The sequence below is a fragment of the Protopterus annectens genome, chromosome 2.part0, assembly GCF_019279795.1.
Source record: "Protopterus annectens isolate FY-2018-M chromosome 2.part0, PAN1.0, whole genome shotgun sequence".
NCBI lineage: Eukaryota > Metazoa > Chordata > Ceratodontiformes > Protopteridae > Protopterus > Protopterus annectens.
The window spans coordinates 1,266,906,990-1,266,927,910 of NC_056728.1; the positions used below are offsets into that span (position 1 = coordinate 1,266,906,990).

At 37.1% G+C, this 20,921-nt stretch overlaps 1 protein-coding gene across 1 annotated transcript in view; it reads right to left on the minus strand.

Moving 5' to 3' along the window:
* TEK (TEK receptor tyrosine kinase) overlaps positions 1 to 20,921 on the minus strand; it is a 767,861-nt gene that overhangs the window by 236,208 nt on the left and 510,732 nt on the right. Inside the window, exon 12 of the mRNA XM_044061437.1 lies at positions 8,325 to 8,621. Within this exon, the coding sequence (XP_043917372.1) occupies positions 8,325 to 8,621 (297 nt within the window). The remainder of the gene's footprint in view (positions 1 to 8,324; positions 8,622 to 20,921) is intronic.

Below are 20,921 nucleotides of genomic sequence, written 5' to 3' on the forward strand. Positions count from 1 at the left end.
AACTATTTTGGGCCATCAATAAATTACTTATTTTGTACTTTTCCTTTATATTTATCTTCATATCTTTTAAGTTTTTCCACCTGTGCTGAAATTTTTAGTTTGTTATTTGTGGTAGTGCATGATATATCCTTGTCTGTTCTAATATTGCACATTGCTTTTATCACATCTATCTTTCTTAGGATTTTTGTTGATCTGTTCCCTCTTCTATAGTCTTCTAACAGTGGACACTTCTTGTCTTAACTGCTTTATAGTTTTCTCTATTCGATATTTCCATGATGGCATTCGATTTCTCCCCTCACTACCCTGTGTTCTTGTGGTAGAACTTTATCAGTTATTAATTTAGCTGCATAATAATATATCCTGTTTACTTCTGTTATATCGCATGTGAGCACTTCTTATTACTGTATTCATGTTTTGTCAGACTTCTGACTTTTTGGGTTTTATTAACCTTCTGCTGTCTATTTCTTTCATTGATCTTTATATATCTATCTATGTCTATTAGATCAAGCTCTTAGCTCATTTTCTTCCAAACTGAGGGCACATCCCTTCTTTTCCATTTCATGTTCACATTCTGTAGAAGATTCTATAGCATCTTCCTGTGGCACATTCTCTTCAGTTTCATCCTGTGCCATCCATTGCTCTGTCATATGGGAACTTACTGGCCTATCACTCCTCAACATTGACTGCATCAGGTTCCACAATTTCCTGTTCCTTTCCTTTCTGTCTAGCTTCAAGTGAACATTTATACTGGCTTCCTGTGCAAGGCTCCAAATTATCTTTATGTGGCACCTGACAAATTGCTTTCTGTTCCACTGGTTTCTCCTTAATTTGGATATCCATTGATCTGTCCTGTTTTGGTGCTTTCTGAATTAGATTTTCTACGCTGAATCCTTCACTTTGCTGGTGCTCCATAACCTCAGTATCTATTTCTTTAACTTCTCCATTACTAATCTCCTTTTCTACTTTTCCTCTTTGTCTTCTTGTTTTTTGTATTATAAAGTTTTCCATGTCTGGATTCCTTTGTCTGTATTTCTCTTCAGATATCTTTGGTGCTGCTCTTTTTGTATTGGTTAGTTTTGCTTTCTCCTTTGCATAAATGTTACACCATATTAAATCTCTTTTTCTTTCCAGAGTCCATATTTCTTCTTCAGATGTTTCCTGATCTTCCTGCTTCTCCTTAATTTGGGGACTCGCTCCATCATGCTGTGATGTAACCCATCTTAGACCTTCTACACCCAATCCTTCACTTCGCAGACACTCCATAACTTCAGCTTCTATTTTTTTAATTTCTGCTTTAATAATCTTCTTTTCTGTGTTCCATCTTTGTGATATTATTTTGCTTATTGTGAAAATTTCTATATCCAGGTGCCTTTGCCTGTACTTCTCTTCGAATATCTTTGGGGTTGCCTTCTTTATATTGATTAATTTGGCTTTCTCCTTTTTATAAATATTGCACCATATCAAATCTCTCTTTCTTTCCCATATCCATATTTCTATTTTATTCTTTCAAATATCTCTTGGTTTTACTGTTTATAATTCCGCACTTCCTCAGATGCTTCTTTTTCCAAACATATCAAAGATTCCTGATCTATATACTGTTTTTTCACAAATCTGTTGTATTAATGAACACAAATTTTCATTTGAAGCTTCTGACAGTTTTTCTTGAGGAAGTATTTCTCTTTCCTCTAATTTGTCTCTTAATCGTTTTGTGTATCTTGTGTCTGAAAATTCTGGGCTTTTTGCATAATAGTAACAGTACATAATTTCTTTCTTAGTCTCAGTAGTCCATTTTATCGTCTTTATGGCTCTTCTTTGGCCTATCAGTTTTTGTGATTTTTGTGGACTGCTACTTCCTTCTAGAACAGGGGGGCATCCTCCCCTTGGGCCTGGACTGGCCCCATTGTAGGAATGTTTCTGTATTTTGAGGATTCTATACTGTAATTTTTTCCAGTCCTGGCATCAGTGCACCTACCAGGATTAGGCACTTTTTTATCCTGGGTCTTGTGGCCTATCAGTTTTTGTGATTTTTGTGGACTGCTACTTCCTTCTACAACAGGGGGGGGCATCCTCCCCTTGGGCCTGGACTGGCCCCATTGTAGGAATGTTTCTGTATTTTGAGGATTCTATGCTGTCATTTTTTCCAGTCCTGGCATCAGTGCACCTACCAGGATTAGGTACTTTTTTATCCTGGGTCTTGTGCACCCAGCTATCTCTTTTAATTTTTGATCTACTTCTGTCCATGATGTATGCTATATAAATACTAAAGTCTATATATCAGTGTCGCCTTGGTGAGATTTTGTAAAAAACAGGGTCCACCTCATGAAGGTACTCACCAAGACTTGAGGATGAATTCAATTTCAGCACTACTACTCTCCTTTGCTTGCTGACTTTTCATCTCTCTGTTCGGACCTCCCAGTTTAAGAATGAAGATGTGAGAGATATTGGAACAGGGGGTAGATACTTCCCTTTCCTTTGATCATCATTGTTGCAACAGTGATCAGGAAAACCTTCTGTCTGGCACAGATGATCACAAAGGGTATTGTATCTACATTTGCCTCTCTATGCCTTGCAGTGATCAAGCTCATTATTGATTGCAATGTTCTCGTTAGTAAGTATCTCACTAAATATATCAAGCAGTTATACAGAGACCTATAAAGTTCCTGACAAGAACGGTCATGAGCCTAAACTATATGAGCTACCAAGAGAGGCTAGAGGCCTTGTCCCTGTATTCAGTGTCCTATAGACTCCTTAGGAGTGATCTGTGCATTGCCTTTTGGGCTTTAAAGGATCTGGCAGTCTAAGACCACTTATTTCTCCACAAATAAACCTGTTTCAAAAAATGATCAAATCAGGGTTGTGAGAGAGATTGGCCATGCAATGGCTACCCCTTCTCTGGAGCAAACTTCCTCTCCAGATCCATCAATATGATACACTATCTTAGGGGGTTGGGAATTTATTGGAGAAAACTGGCAAAGGAACCAAGGTATTGGGAAATAGTAACTAGAAAGGGAAAGGTAATCGAGTGGGAAGAGGCCAAAAATGTATTTGGACTACAGGTTACAGATTGCCTTCCCTATCAAGGATTGCTTTCAGAGTATAGGCAAAGGGAATAAAATAGGGGGCTCCTAAATGAAAGACCAGCACTGGTAGAGTTTTTAATAGAATCTATAACAGAAGCTGCCATTAAAAAAGGAATAATTAGTAAAGCATATAAAATATTGCATGGTAATTATAAGAATCAATCAGAGGAGCTTAGAAAGGATTGGGAAGAGAGATTGGATAAGAAATTCACAAAGAGACAATGGAGGTGGGGGGAATATATGTATATCTCCCAAATATGCAACAAAGTCCAGAAGATTTAGGATCTTTGCCTGGAAATGTTGACATAGGTATTTATATACTCCAAGCAGACTCCAAAGAATTTTTCTTCAGGTGGATAGCAAATGTTGGAGGTGTGACGGGCAAGAAAGAGGTAGCCGGGAACATAATTTTTGAAGGTGTGATGAGCTGGCAAACTTTTGGGATTTCCTACAGACCGCTCTGTTGGATATACTGGATGAGCAGATTGGACTAACTGGGAAGATGATTTTTCTGAGTTATGATACAGCATTGGAATTGCTTAGACATAGTATAGCCTTGCTGAGTCTAATTATGGTGACTGCCAAAAAAGCATTTACTAGAAAATGGAAATCAAAGTCTAGACCAACTTTACTAGACATAGTGAATATAGTAACGGAGATAAAACAATTGGAATTGAGATCTTTACAAAAAGGAAGGAGCAAACTACATAGACAAAATGGGAATTGTGTGAACAGAATATGCAGATCAGGAGAGAGGTTTAAGAGGCAGGATTTGAACAAGCTATATAATCCTTAACTGACAATGACTAGAAGGTTTATAAGTGATTTATAATGTTTACAACTACAGTTGTTTTAATGGTGTCTGTGATGTAAAATGTTTGCAACTAAAGTGATATAATTTTGTATGTTTTTCATTTATATAAATGCAAGATTGCCTTTGTCATATGTGGACATTTAATAAAGATGTTGGAAAAAAAACATGATACACTATCTTCTTTTAAGATGAAATAAAATTTGGATGGGTATTTATAAATTCACCCCAGTATGACTGGCATATCATTCCTTGAAAAAGGGGGGAAGGTGTAAGGGTGGGTAGTGGCAAGGCATAAATAGCCATGTGACCCTGATGTCTTGTCCATTGTGTGATTCTATGAACATTAAATAAATGTGCTTGCTTGGGTATTAATTATATGAACAAAAAATTGCTTTGAGTTGTGATCTGTGTTAATTACAGATAGAAAGTAGCAAAAAGATCCTAGGTTTGACAGTATAATATGTAAGATATTACCAGCCCTTCTTAGAATTTCACATTAATAAACCCAGGATCTCTCTTCTCCCCACCTAATCATAATTGACACAGATCATGATTTCATTTTATTTTTAATTTGTTTAACTGGGTTAATGCACTGATAATAAAGGATAGATTTCAGACACTACGTGAACACAATGCACAAAATAAGCACATACATAGGAAACCCAGGATAGGCCCAGATTATATCATGGTTATAATATAATTATGGTTAACAATGTGCAATGTAGAATGGTATAATGAAAACATAATGAAAAAATATAGTATCTACATAAACATGTACAATAAGGAGTAGCATCTCTAAAAAAGGCAAAATGTTGCAGGCAACAGCATAATCTTTAACCTAAGAGTAAAATCAAACTCATTTATATTGAAACAAACAAGGACACTCTCCTCAATAACCCAAGTACATCTGCTCAGGATACTGCCAACGAATCCTAATGCATTTTGTTTGTGTCTTTCGGCTTTTCCCGGTTAGGGGTCGCCACAGCGGAACTCCGGTCCGCTAATGATTGGCAGTTGATTTTTACGTACCGGCTTGCCAGGCCTGATGCACAACCTTCAACGAAGGTACGCCCATTCACGCATGTCTCCATGCAGAAGACGCTCTAGCTGAGAATCGAACCGGACAGCGTCTTACTGTGAGGCGACAATGCTGCCGCAGCACCACAAATGCAAATCATTTGGACACAGGTATTTAAGTAAATTCATCAAGAACTTTGGTAGAATAAGAGAATGCATTAAGATGCACAACAGAAATAGATCTGAGTTAACTTTCAGAAATGACCCTATTTAAAAACAAGTCAGACTTACTGAAGTATAGAAAGTATTAGCGTTTCTTTATCAAATATTCCAGATGCAACTATAGACTCAGCTTGGTTTCAAAGGCTAAAATCAGTAATAAATTATTGTTAGATCTGTAAGATTTGTAAAAAAAAATAAATAAATAAATTAAAAAAGGCAAAAAAGTGACTGTAACATGGCATCAGTAAACAATAAAGTGTTCAGCCACAGGACATAGTAAATGTAAAAACTTCACAATACAGAAAAGAAGAGACAGCTCTATAACCACAGACATTACCACTGCTGCAAGCATGCCACCAGCAAAATAACTGCTGATTCCTCTGACACCTAAACCAGAGAAAACCTAACCAAGCCCTCATTTGTAGGGTGTCTATTGAATGTTTGACTTTCATAACTGTGATCCTCAAAACTATAAATGTGAAAAGTGAAACATATACAAACTCCAAGACAGTTGTATCGCAGAGTACTCAGTCTACTCCAAGGTACAACAACTTCAGAGTTAGTATAGCAAAATAACAGGGGTATAGGCCAGGGGCACAACCCTTCCCATTGATGGTGCAGGGGGTCACCTGCCACTGCAAAAATGTTTGAAAAGAATTGCACAAATTTTGGACATTGTTGTTATTCTGTTTGATTCGATTTATTTTTCTAAATGTTAGAACTCCCATTAAAGGTTCTTATTTAAACTTTGACCATTGTGTATCTGCCAGAGACAGGAAAGCATATTCTGTAGTCCAGCTAATTCTAAAAGGCATGTCTAGTCTTTTTTGGGGAATTATTGTTCAACCTCATACATCAACAATCTAATCCATTATTGAATACAAATGCTACTTGTTTAACCTTTGAACAAGACACCTGATAGAAATTGAAAAGGTACAATGATTGCTTACTAGAAAAATCAGAGGGTTGGCAAATGCCTTAGAAAATGTTATATTTTATTTCTTATAGGTTATTAAAATGTAAACTTTCTGGCCTGATCCTGTCTTTTTGAAAGTTTATTCAAGGAATGCACCACTGGGAAAGAAATTACCAGAATGGGTAACATATTAGTAACTGCTTCCTCTAGACCAGAATTTCATTCTTTCAGCTTTCATTTGCCTTCTGTGGGACTCTGAGAAATTCATTTAACCAGATAGTGCTTTCAGGCATTTGGGAAACTGGGCAAGGTTCTTCAATGGTCTCTTGAACTGCATACCTAGGAACTACTTAAGAACCTTTCAACATGGGATTATAGCAGTCAAGCTTCTTGAATATCAGGAGGATGAAAGCTTGATAAATTAAAGTATTTAGATGAACCTGTGACACACTCATAGATGTGTAACTCTCAGTGAATTGAGACTACCAGTTTTAAGATACCATCTTATTGCATAGACTTTGTTACATTCTGCAGAGTTATTGTGTGAGGTAATGTTAGTAACAAGGGGGAGCATAAGTTTACCTGTTTGATTTTAATACAGCTAGGTATACAATTAACTCGTAATAAAAATCTTGGCAATGGCTGACATTTAAAATTTGTCTCTACTGGTAAACTTCCTCTTGATTGTCTTCAGTTTATTTTATACAGTTTTACTTTATGAGGAACTAAACAAAACGCTGCTTAAGAGAAGTTAAAGATTTGGATGTTAAAGTAGTCAGACAATGTAGGTTCTCCCTTGTTTCCAGACAACCTTCTTTCAAATTTCATATAAATTCAGTAACTACATTCTCCATTTGGAACTTATGAAGATAAAGGAATCCAAGAAGGAGGAAGTTACCTCTAAAGCCCAAGTACATATGTGGAAATGTATCTGTTACTGTCTTTCATTGGTGAACTCTTTTTAAAGTCAAATAATTTTCCTTGGTACTTACGTATTATCGCAACCAGATATTCGCGGTTGTGAAAACCGGATAAAGATATTGAAAGAGTATCATTAATGTTGGCGAAATGTAGTGTAACATGCGTCTTTATACCCCAACATTGTCTTTTCTATAGTGATGTCAATAAAATTGAAAAAACATGCTGTTCGTCTTTCTTTCCACACTTCACTAGCAGCTTTTCTCTTCTTTCAAGTCCGCCTGCTGCGTGGATCTTTCTCGGGCTAGCACATATTGTGAAAAAACTGTAATGTGCAATTATTTCAACATGCATGCCATATTGTACTGTCCTGGAAATAGGGTTGAGATGACCCGGGCAGTATGTGAAGAAAATGTAGTGGCTTTTTGTGGGACTTGGTTGTGAAAGAACAGAAATGCACTGTTAGCTTTCTCTTTCAATCCTGCACATGCTGTGTTGGCCCTGGGAGTGTATGAGTGTTTTACTGCCAAAAGTATCACATATGTAGATGTTTCTCCTCCTTTTTTTTGGCTGGAGTGGGAACTGTCAGCTGCTTTTTACCCCCTTTTCGGCTGATATGGGAACTGTCAACCTTTAAAAACAGTTTTGGGCAAGGGAATATGCTACAATACGTTAGCAGACATCGTTTTTGCTACCACGAAGAAGGAACGTTCAGCGGGCAGACTTACAATAACTGACATACCAGAAGTTAAGTGCATAAAGGAACAACACAGTATGTTTTTTAACTTTTCAGTGATAACACTCCTAAAAACAACCTGAACTGTTACAGAAAACACAGTATTTAACATTTTGAAAACATTAATGAACATATTGCCTGATCGTCAACCAGCCAGTATTGCCATCAAAAATCTGGTTGCGATAATACGTAAGTACCTTTTCCTTGATCCCACGTTTAGACATTGAAATATGGACATTAAAAGGTTAATTGATTTGTTGAAATTCAAGGAATTATACTAATGATTGTTAAACTGAATTGTTGGTCATTAGCATAATTACATTATAATGGTGAATCAATATATAAGCAAAATTTAAAAGAGTGGATAAAACAAACTGACAACTTTATGAGAAGTAAATATAAGATAAATACAAACGGGGTATGAGTGTTCTAGCTTAAAATTCCATTGCATTTTTTTTTTGCATAGCATACAATTCCATGCAGTTTTGTGCTTTTCCAGTACTCAGACAGTCCAGATATTGGAATTTTAAAAGTATTCTCTCCCAGAAAAGGTAAATATGGCATTCCTGCACAGTGTATTTTAAATAGCAGTACACGTGTTGTGAGTTATACCAAACTCACCTTTAATTTCTTGTAATGTTCTCAGCTTCTTCTCCTGACTTGGTAGACTGATGCCCATTCTGTTCTCAGCGTAGAGTACCACGGAATATGTCATGTCTGGTTCCAGCCCTTTCAGCTGATACTGTGTCACAGAGCTACTAGATAACTTAATCTCCTGTGTGTGGTCTGCATTGCTGTCCATTTTATAACGAATGATAATAGCTGACACGGAATCACCTTTGTCGATTACCCAGGAAACAAATGCAGAAGAATCCGTGACATTAGAGATCATGATGTTGGTAGGGGAGAAGGGACTTCCTGTAGGGTATAAAAATAATATACATAAATACAGCACAAAATGCAATATTTCATTTCAACTCCCACCAGCTACATAAACTGTGGTTTTAAATATTCTCTTCAATGACCTTGTTCCTAATGCCTGCCCTTCTCTACCTTCTCTCTTTTTCTTAAGTTCAGTTTGTTATGTCTTCAGGTCTGCTTCGACTTCCAGGATTATCATATGACTTCAGCATAAAAGTTCCCAGATGGTACTGTATACAAATGAATAGCATGAGTGTAGCCATATATATATATATATATATATATATATATATATATATATATATATATATATATATATATATATATATATATACATACCACATATGCCATGGCATACCTTTTCAAAAATACTTTATTTCTGCAATGACGTACTAGAATTTAAAGTTAAACACTAGCATATGCAACAAAGTTTAAGTTTTTGGTTTATGCTTTATTTTTCCATAGTGCCTTCTTAGCTTCTTTTCGGCTTATAAATAATTTTAGTGTATTTTTTGTAGTAAAAAGGTATATTGCCCTGAAATGTATCTTCTCTGTCTGTCAGGGAATTTGGAATGGATACAGTTGTAGGGGAGAGATTGCATTCTGAAAGTTGGCACACAATTACAAAAATCATGACAATGCCCATGATAAATAGTAACATTCTTCAAGGAACTGTTTCAGAGCTGCTTCAAAATAAGATGTGCTTTTGAGATAGCACTCTCTTTATATACAGAAGAAAAATCTTATAACTCGGGCTGTCTGATTTTTGACATGTATTAATACATTTGATTTGTGAAAAACTACGTGAACTCCAGGGACAACAAAAAGTTGTTAAGTATGAAGTCTTACCTAGGGTTTACTAAGCTCTGTTTTTTTTTTTTGTGGGCACATCTCTTCTCCTCACAAGGGTAAGAATGCAAGCTATAACTGTTGAACTGACTGCCCAACAGCAGCAGGTACTATGACAGGACATTAACTACATTCTCTGCAGCAGACTTCATGCTTTCATATTGGGTTATATAGGTTCACAAGAGATTACTAGACTAATGACCCCTGGGGGGTGTTTTTAAGCCTAGACTTCTTTCCCAATTGTATCTGCCAGGTTTATTCTCTGGGGTTGTTTTATGGGGTATATGCAGACTTGGGCATGGGTAGTCAAGCATTTACAGGCTGCCTCTAGCTATTAAAGATATAAGTGCCAGACGAGGGATACATTTCCAGTTTCCCATCCACTGGAAGTTATGCTTGAATTGGGTTAGGAATGATCTCTGCTTGACATGAATGGGAAACATATTCCAGAGAATGGGTAGTCTGTCCCTACGGCATGTCTTATTTATGTTGAAGATGAGGTTTAAGTCCCTACACTGGGAAATTCTAATACAGTTTGTTTTGTAGATCTACAACAGGTCCATTACAGTGGAATCAGAGGATGTTTTGTAGACCAGTTATAGATCTCCTCTCAGCTTTCTACAGAATGCCCAGTACAGAGAAAGGGCTTTGAGGATCCACATAGGACAAGTTGTTTAAGCCCTGCATTCTTTTAGTGAGGAACATCTATAGATGCACCATTTGTTGCATATGCCTTGTCAGGTACATACCAAAGGGGGCAATGTACTCTAGGATTGCTCTGATGAGGGATGACTACAGTGGAATAATGACGTCCTTTGACCCAGATGCCATATCCCTTCTTATAAGCTTTACAATGCAGAATGATTTCCTTCCCACCATAGAAACATGATAGTCAAAAACCAGGCTTTTGTCTACATGCATTCTCAGATCCTTGACCACTGGGTCAAGTCTTATGAGTGTATTGTCATACACATACATTTTTTGACTAAAATACAAGATTATTAAAAAAAAAAAGGTATTAGTTGTATGCCATTTTAGCAAAGCTATCAGTCCTGAGATGCTAAAGAAGATTCCAAGACTTGTTATGGTAAAGTGGATTTGAATCTGTTATAGCAATAAAATGAAACACAGACTAGCAGGGGACAGTGGTGCTACAATGTAGATGTATGTTAATGCAGCCCTGTTTCTGTTACCGGAAAACACTGTCCCTGAAATGGTTTCTACTGCACTTGCTCTGACATGCACATCAGTTCAGCAGCGAGCATGCTCTGTTATGACTTTAAGCAGCTGTCTGTAAGAAATTTACAGAATTAGAGCGACTCGGTCACTAAAGAAGAAAGAGACAAAAAAGAAGGGAAAATAAAGAGAAACAGTGGATGATGAGACCTCAGAGGAGGCATTATGTCATGACAAAGGTACCCATCTCAGAAGTGGTTGTATCATAAACTACATCACTGCTGTTTCCATACCATAGTGTTCATCAGTACAGTTATACAGCAAAGCAGCTGGAAGCATCTGCTTTATTATTATTGATTTTTATGTCTGTAAAGTTGTTATTCTATGTCCCATATTGCCTTCTTGATAGAAAGCCTGTGTATATGAGATGACTATAAACCTATAGGGGTTGATTCAGAAAGATTACTGTGAGGTGTACATGGATAACCATTTTTGGTTTAGAGTCCACTATGGGTACTTTAGCTTGAAAATTTGCAGCCCACATTGTCTCTACAATTGTGCTAAATGCTAAAGGGGCATTGTGGGGGAGAGGTATATGCTAATTAGCCATGAAATCTCCCCTGGAAAAGCCCATAGTAAAAGACATTTATGCAGCCAAGCAATTTGAGAGGTAACACAGCCACTCATGGCCATTTGTGTTAATGAACATGGACAAAAACTAGTGCTTGTGCATTATGGTGTTGGTCAGGTACTGTTGGGGGCATACATTTATGTGTGGGGTTACATGGGTGAGTGTATGTCTGAGCATGTGTCTGCCTGGGAGGTTACAGTATTGGCAGAGGAGGGTGTTTTTTTGTGTGTGTGTGTGTGTGTGTGTGTGTGTGTGTGTGTGTGTGTGTGTGTGTGTGTCTTTATGCATGAGTGTGTGAATGTGCGCATCTGAGTGGGGGGATTGTCACACCTCCACACACTCCTAAACTAATGATCAAATCCTAAATTATTGGGGAGCACTAAACATCAGGGATACTCTTCACATTGTTCTCAAAGGAACTTAGAAGAAAAAAAGAAAGAAAGATGATATGGGTTGGGGGGGACTCTAGAGATGAGGGATAAGATAATCTACATAGTGTGTTCTCATAGCCGGCCTTAGGCATAGGCCAGCTAGGCAGCCACCTAGGGTGCCGCTCTAGCAAGGGCGCTTTTCCACTATTTATTTGGTGTAGGTAGACCAGGATGGGGGCACTGGGTGGTGTTGTGGGGGGCGCCATGGAGCCCTTTTGCCTAGGGCACCAGTTGACCTAAGGCCGCTCCGGTTCTAAACGTGATAAAACAGATTTAACCCCTGTACCCTCTAACCTGACACAGAGGATAGTAGGCCTCTTGCTCCCCCACTAGACACCAGATCAGAGACGTTTCAAAATATTACCCAATTGTTTAAAAAATATATGTAATTAAAATGGGAGGGGAGTTTAAATGCTTGCACCCATGATACAGAAAGCAGCAGCATTAACCCACAACAGTAACTGATCAGTTAGTTTAGCCACTGTTATATGACTTAAAAAGAAGTATGAATCTCTAATGTCTGTCATGATTCAATGACTGTAGCAGTACGCGAGTTATGAGGGAAAGGGTAGATATAAGAAACAACCTGCCAGAAAAGTGATCTTGTTGGGAGTGGCTTCACTTAAAAAGTTTCTAGCGTTATGATGCACATTATAAACAACAGGAAGAATGAAACTCTAATGGGGGGTGTCTATGCCAATGTGATGCATGGGCCGCCAATGTTAACTACTACAGGAAAATGCTGATTTGCACTTCTGTAGTTAAGGGTGATTCAGAAACATGAAAATTAGTGAATAATGAAGTCTTTCCTCATTGCTGTTAACGTTTCTGAATTGCAAATTGCTACATTGTGTAAATAGCTCTTTTTTACTGCAGGTCTTACTACCAGAGCAGGGTTCTTTCTGAATCCTTGGATTAGTATTTTCCTTTCGCTAACACATAATGATCTTAGAGATAGGCATTACAAGTAACAGGATTATGTGGGTGGAGCCCTTCCCACTGCCATATGTGGAAGCTAAGTAGCTTGTCCTCAGCAAAGAGCACTAGAGTGTTGGAATACATTTTCTGTTCTTTCAGTTAATTGTGAGGTGAATGTGTTTCAAGAATTTTTGTTTTCTGAAACAGGATTTGATAAACCATGTTTTAATGTACTCCCCAAACCCATGAGGGAAACAGATTAAAGAATAACAAGTCTTACTATGAGTTTCATTCAGCATGTTAACCAGAAAAGATCTGTTCTTCATGAAGGCATTTTGTCATGCATAAGAGACAGAAAAGGCCCCGAGATGTCAGTCTGTTGAGTAGTTTGGGGTGTCTTTGTTGAATGATTTGAACAAAATGGGAGAAGACATGGTATGGGCAATACAAGTGTAAAGAAAACAGTCTAGACAACAGTCTAGACATTACTGAAATATATCCTTGGGCCTCTGTCAATAAATATTATTTTCAAGAAAAGCTTGCTGCATGATCTATTACTAACTTGTTGTTTTTGTATAATATTACACACTGTCTATATTGTGAGTATCTACTAGAGGGCTTTGTAAATATGTTTGACTCATATCTGTTATGTTCTATCTGTGTTATCTGGAGCTTTTCTCCGCAGGCCTCCGCTGAAAATGGACATATATCCAGTCGGACTATCCCGGTCAACAAATGTAAAATAAAATAAATAAATAAAAATAAGGTAATAGTCACAGTGGTCTCCGAACAAAGTTTTGTGAGATTTTTTCTTTTTTTTTTTTTTTTTTTGTTTATAAACAATTTTGTCCTAGGACTTATCTGTGGCTTGTCCTCATGACATATTCATTACAGTCAGAATTCTAAGGACATTATTTTTTTATTTGCTAAAGGGATATCTAACAAGACTATTTGACAATGAAGGTTTAGCTCCTGAAATATTCCAAACTCTGGGGCTCTACACCATTTGCAGTCCACTTTCTGTGTACTGCACTCAGGGCAACACAGATGTGTTTTGTTGCTGTTACACTGCAAGTGCCTTATTGTCTCTATAATTACTTGCTTTGAGGTGTAAAATAAGATATGAGGCTATTGCAGTAAACTGTCTTCATCATTTACAGATCATTGCCTTTAGGATGTTTGTAGTATTGGATATCCTATTACTTTGAAACCAAATGTCATTAAGAAGTTAAAATATAAATTAATAAATTAACATGCGTTTTCCATGCACATTTAGCTGTGACATACATATCAATGGCTAGAAGGTAAAAGGAATATCAGAAATCTAAATATAGCAGTTAATAAAATAGTTGCTAAGATAAAACCTTCACACAATCATATGCAATTAATAGACAACAAAAGTTACACTTTCATACAGTCATGGTAGTATGGGTTGTAAAAGGCCAAGCAACAGCTATTGCCTTTGTTGGGGGGTAGACTTCCTATAGGAAATAAAACAAATGTTATTGACTAAAACAGATCAGCAACGTGTTATTTTATAAAATAAGTTTCATTGCCATCATTAATGTGTTCAATTTCTGCTTACTAAATCTGAGAGTGACTATCAAGACAGGTTAGCAGACCACTCTGTTTACTGACCATGCAACTTATGATCGTTCCTTTAAATCCCTAAATGGAACAATGTCTTAAAAAATAAATAAATAAATAATAAGGAAGAAGGAAACACTGAGGTGTTGCTTCTTTTTAGATGGATTAGAACTATTTTTTTTCCCCTGCTGGTGTCCTGTCTGTGGCTTTAAACCATGTCTCAGTAACAACAATGACAGCTATATTCCCCAGAGTGAGAAGAGCTTTTAGGGAGTTGAGGTTTTTGTTTAGACTCCTGATATTCAGCAGTATCACCTTTAGATTATCTGGGTTGGTTTAGTAATTTTCAATGGTTTATTGGGTTAGCAAAACTTAAAAAAGGCATTCTGGCAGTGGACAAAGTTTAAACCAATATTCTTAAGCCTAGAGGAGAACAGATGCAGGCCATCCCTGGTGAAGTAGCTCATTTTGTTAAACATATCCTCCCAGTCAGACAAATATTGTACCCCTTTCAAATGACACCAGAAATTAAGCCAATTGTTAGAGTCAGTTATCTTCTGTTTATATTGTGGCTTCATCCTTGGAGAAGGTAGAATGCTGCTCAAAGCTGGGCTCATACTGGCCTGGGACACACAATCTGAGGGCTTCATCATGCCTCTCTTCATATAGTCCAGATAGGTACAGTTTCAGGTCATTTATCCCTACATGGGCTATGACTGAATCATACTGGTGATTATGGTTTAATGATTTGAGTGCATGTGTGATCTAGAGGATCGTGGCCCCTGATAGGCAACGGATCGTAACCCTCTCCTTGCTCAGCTTGGTGGGTGGGACATCGTTGTCTCTCACAATGAAGTCTCTTATGACCAAAATACTGGATTGTGAGGTTATCCGAAGTGTGACTTTTGAAACCATTTCAGATGCAGCTGTTTTTTTACAGTTATATGAGTTAAAACAATTGTGTCCCATGGTCAAAGTATAACTTCCAAGCAATGAATGTTGACTTTTAAAAGAAAGTTGATTCTGAAGTTGTGTATTGCTGATATCAACAATAAAACTAAATTGTTTTTCTTGTTTATTGTCAAAATGCCTTGTAAATAAAGAAAATATTTGAAATGAATGGGGCATGAGAAATGTGGATAGCTCTTAAAGTTAAGAAGGAAAAATTATGTATATACCAAGTGTTGTAAATATAGGTGGTTATAATGCACACTACAAAAGTCAGCCTAAACATGTTTCTTTTGTGTCTCTAGTACATACACAATTCAAACCTGTGGTAAGAAAAAATGCTCCCAATGTGGAAAGAAACAGGACATGTGAAAGCAAGCCATTTGTTTGGAATAGTTCCATTCTATACAGCAACAACCATACGTGATGATTTTTCATCTCTTGATCTGTTTTAAGTTCATTTTAACTGTGTGTCTGCTTTAGCTAAGGTCTTTAAGCCTATATTAGTAATTCCAGTAAGGTCCTTAAGCCTATATTAGTAATTCCAGTACATAGTTGCACTGTATTTTGCTATTTAAGTGGACTAACATAGTATTAAATCCTAATTCCTTTCTTGTGAAGTAAGCATATGTGTCAGGCTTGTTCAGGGCTTGAGTTTGCATTAAAGCATTTCCAGGCCAGTCAGCTCAGTGTATCTGTTGTTGCCTACCCCTTATGATAATTTGGCAACATAATTCCCTACCTCTCCCCATTTATTGGCTGTTGACAGTAAACATATAAATATCATTTTGCACTTTCTCCCCTTAAGCTATTCATCAGGTTACAAGACCTTACTAGTTGCACAAAGAGCAATGGCCCTGAAGTATAAGTAACATCCTAGTAGCCAGCCAATAACCACTAATGTCCACTACTAAAAAGCAAGAATTAAGGATCTATATGCAAGAATTTGCACTTTCCTACTATTTCTGCAGCCAGTTTGGTGGATTTTGGTGTCATGAGGCAGTGTAGCAATTGTTTCATGCTTACTGACAACCACCTATTTCTAAAATAAACTGATACAGTATGACAGAGGTGTAGTTACACAGTGTCACTGGAGACAAGATTCTCACAAAAACAAACAACACCAAACAGTTTGTTAACACACACACATTACATCCATTATATGTAATGTGGACCAGACACATAGACCCACATATGCTGAGGCTCTTAAATGTAATCTTCTAAAACCTCAAAGGTCTTCTAGACTTTGTGACATCCCTGCACTTGCCCAGTAATCAAGGAGCCTCAATCCTCACCACTAGCACTAGTGAGGGACGTGCACATTGGGAGGATGACAAGTACACACACAGTAAAGGCAATTTCCCTTAAGAGCACAAAGAGATCACAGTCAGTCTGGGGCTGGTTTCTCTCTCTTTCTCCAGATCCCCAGTAAGACTCCCCACTGACACAGCTATAGAGCTGAGTCCTTAGCCATTACAAGCCAAGTCCTCCCAGCACTCTCTCTGTCCAGCCAGTACTTCGTGTTCCTGCCCAAGTAGCTCACACACACACACACACACACACACACACACACACACACACACACACACACACACACACACACACACACACACACACACACACTTTGAGATTTGATTTATACACAAACACACACCTGGGAAAGACTGGCACAGGCTTACTAGTTACGACCCCTTCTTCCCAGACTATAAGGTAGTTATCACTGCCACCAGAACCCCTTATCAGCTACTTTAAAGCCCTTCCCAAAGGGTGACCAATCTTACTGTGTAATGTTACTATTATCCAAATGGTAAGTGTGACCAAGACCAAGGCTATTTAGGAGTGGCCTATACAGTGTCACCAAATACATATGCAAGTACTCTAAGAGTTTAAATATCTCTAAACAAACCAGCCGCAATTCAAAGGTTTAAATATATGTAATAATAAACATAAAAGAACAATACAGTACTCAATAACAGTCATAGTCACTTCAGAGTTCAGAATCACAGGAAATATTTCAAAACAACATTGCAGGACAGTCTCAAATAAACACAGAAAACATCTAAACTAATCTTTACTTTATTCCTGTCTATATCTAAGAGAAATCACTGTACCCTAGTTACTTACTATTAGCAAGACAGAAGTGCTGAAGATGGATGTTTCCAGGTCCAAAGACAAATACAAAATGCACAGTCTCTGAAAGAGTTCCCAAATTAATATGAAACCATTACTGCTGGGTCAGCTGGATGACATCACTATTTGTCACCTGCCTTCATCTCCCAGGCTAACAGATAGCAACAGAATGTTTACCATCTCTGTGTGAGAAGTACATATCTCACAGAAGTTTGCCTAGAACTGGAAGTTGTAAAACAGTTAAACACTTTTATATTTTAAACCTAGTAATTATTTCTGTTTCAAGACAATAGAAAGAAACCTCTAGCTGTAGACATCCTGTCTCCTTCAGTGAAACTGAGAGATAAACACAATCATAAAACAATTCACTTATTTTCTTAGAGTTTGCAAGTTAACTCTATTCTTTTCCAGTAGGGTACACTGTGGTTACATTCTTGAAGCTCAGTACATAACATACACTTCAACACACACTTCTGTACCAGTAGTTTAATATCAACATAACATATAGTTCTCTTAGATTTGTAAGACAAGCCTATGAATCAAATTAATATTCACAAATGCCATATGATTATTTACAAAATTCCAGGTAGCTGGGCTGGCAGCCTCACAGACCTATTGCACTAAATCCAAAACACTTGGCAAAGGCAACACACACTAAGACACATAAAACATTGTCACAAGGTGTCTCAGCCTCTAAACCCATAAGGCAAAATGCCACACAGCACAATATTTTAGTTAGAGGAGATTCTGTTGTAAGACAAAGGAGGCTGTCACAGCCGGTAACCTGTTGAGGTCATGATCTGCCAGATTAAGCCTGCTCTCAAGTAATTTCTCCACAAGTACAAGCTATATGACTTCTGAATGTCCAATGCTGATGAGATCATAAGAAGGCCGAAACATGCATGTCCACAGCTAGTGATGTTTGGTTTTGTTTGCCTGAATCTGTCCATAAAGATTTAAAAATGAAAACATAAAAACTCATGGACATTCAGAAGCCATATAGCTGAAACCCTTGATGTCCTTAAGGGGTCATTTGCATATATCCCATGGGGCTCTATTCCAGGAGGTTTGATGTATCACACAGTGAAAATGCTAGCTTGGCTAGGTTTGTATTGTAGTTTCTACTAATATGAAGTAAGAGGAAAACAGGCTTATAATATTTTTAGAGAGAAAGCCAGGGAAGAGAAATTGCTAGAAGTAAGGAAGTAAGTGAAGAAGGGAGAGTATGGAGCTGGAAATCTTTCAGAATGGTTTTGAAGGATAGGATGGAGGATGTTGACCTGATAGATAAAGATAAGGAGTTCCACAAGTACAGACAAGCCTAGCAAATTTTCATAGGTTTGTGAACAGACAGGAGTGTTTGGTCTTTGGATAGTAATGGCCGACTAGGAACACAGTTGCATAGAAAGTTATTTAGTGCTGGACAATCAGACGGATACCGGATAATTTTATAGATCATAAGAAGCTGTATATGTTAGCTGATGGGGTTGTCTAACCAATTTAGACTTTTTAGTGCTATACAGTGGTGGGTTCTGAAAAGAGAATTTGCTGCAAATTTAACATCTTTATTATAGCATTGTTCAAGTTTTTAAATTTGTGATGCTTGTAGGTTAGTAAGGATGGAAGCACTAAAGAAGTGTGGGGAGGAGATAAATAGTGACAAGTGTAGCTCTAGTTGCTTTGGTGAAAAAAGTTTTTATCTTTATAAAGCATCCCTGGTTTTTGATGAGTTTTTCTTATGCAATTTTGTTTATGCAGGTCAAATTTAAGATTATCATCCACTACCATCCTCGATAATTTGCCATGAGAAGTGACTTCAGTGGTTGTATTATCAAAAGAGAGGACTTTAAATTTTGTTTTTTCATGGGAGTGGGATTTGCAGTAATAAACGTAGTTGTTTTTGTTTTTAGGGTTAAGCTTGAGTTAAGTTACAAAGCTATGTTTCAGTTGCTGTTAAAGCTTCCTGAGTATTTCTTTGCAGGTGTGCCATGTTGTCAGATGTGCAAATGAGTGTGGAGTCATCTGCATACTGTATTAGAGAGGTCTGTTGTGTGGATATGTGGAGGCTGTTGTTGAGAATATTAATGAGCAGGGGACCAAAGACAGAGTCTAGTGGTACACTGGTTGTTACTAGGAGGTATGGAGAGAGGGAGAAGTGCTATTTTACTGACTGATACTTATTGGATAGGTAGCTTTTGAACCATAGGAGAGTGGGCTGAGAGACCTAATGAGGACATTTGAAGTAGAAGTTTACTGTGACAAACTGTGACAAAGGCATTAGACATGTCGAGAAATAAGGAGGAGACTAGATTGACACTACCTCTAGCTTCATTGACAGTATCTACATAGGCTAGAAGTGCAGTGTTAGTACTATGGGAAGGACGGAAGCCATATTGTATGGGGATTTGGAGTTCTTCCTGCAGAACATAGTTTAGCAATTGTTTTTTAATACATTTTTTAAGTATTTTGGAGAAGGGGAACTCTCACATATAGTAAAAGCAGATAAACAGAAACAGATACTAAAATGATAGAATTATTTTAAGATGTTTTTATATAGAAACTTATGTACTACATACAATGATACTAGTAAGACTGGGTTATATTGGGGTCATTTTTCCATCCCCTGTGGTTGAAGAAAAATCTGTTACAATTTTTTTGTTTTTGAGTTTTTATGAGGCACTAAGTTAAGCCCAATAATGTGAAATCCCATATTCAGTAAAAAAAGATAATTGAAGTTTAGGTATGGCTAATCCAGTAGTATATTTAACTTATTTACATTTTTGGAGGGTGTTCTTTGCAAACTATGTCAAAAACATGTTGATATTGTAGGATTATTACTTTGGGAATTATGTAACTATCTGAGAAATAATGATTTCAAAGAAAAGAAAGAAAGACTTAACCTGTACCACTGGGGGGTATGGACATAAAATTATTTTATAGAAGAAAAAAATTATAATGCTCACTTAAGAATTGAAAGCTATGATATGAATATATTGTGGATGCTTATTACTATATCAAACCTTAGAGTAAGTTAGATAATACAATATAAAATGTGTAAACTTCAAAAGGAAAATACTTAAGGGAGTAGTTGAGCTACAAGATATTTTTGTGGTAGTCAATGATCGATAAACTGGTAGTAAAAGGATAAATGAAATAGACTGTGTAACACGTATCATACATCCTGTCCACAGTCTTCACTCATACAATATTCTGATGACTCCACAGTCATCACTATAGATGATAACCTCTCAGAACTGAACACACTAACACAAAAAAACTTCAAATCTATTGAAAACTGACTCTCTCATAACCAGTTAATCTTAACCCCCCCCAAAAAAAACTCTTACTTTTTCTTTTGAAATCCCTCAATTACTTAAAGCCTTCTTTTTATATCACATCCCTTAATAATACTTCCATCACATCTGAATCACATACTAAACTTCTTGGTGTCATCATAGATTACCAACTCAAATTCAAACATCCTGTGCTCTACTGCATCAAGAAAACCCATCAAAAACTTGGATTGCTCTACAGGAAAAAAAAATCTTATCTAACAAGGCTAGAATGTCTCTTTCACATGCTTACCTTCTCACCAGTCTTTTCTACAGCTCACAAATCCTCACCAAC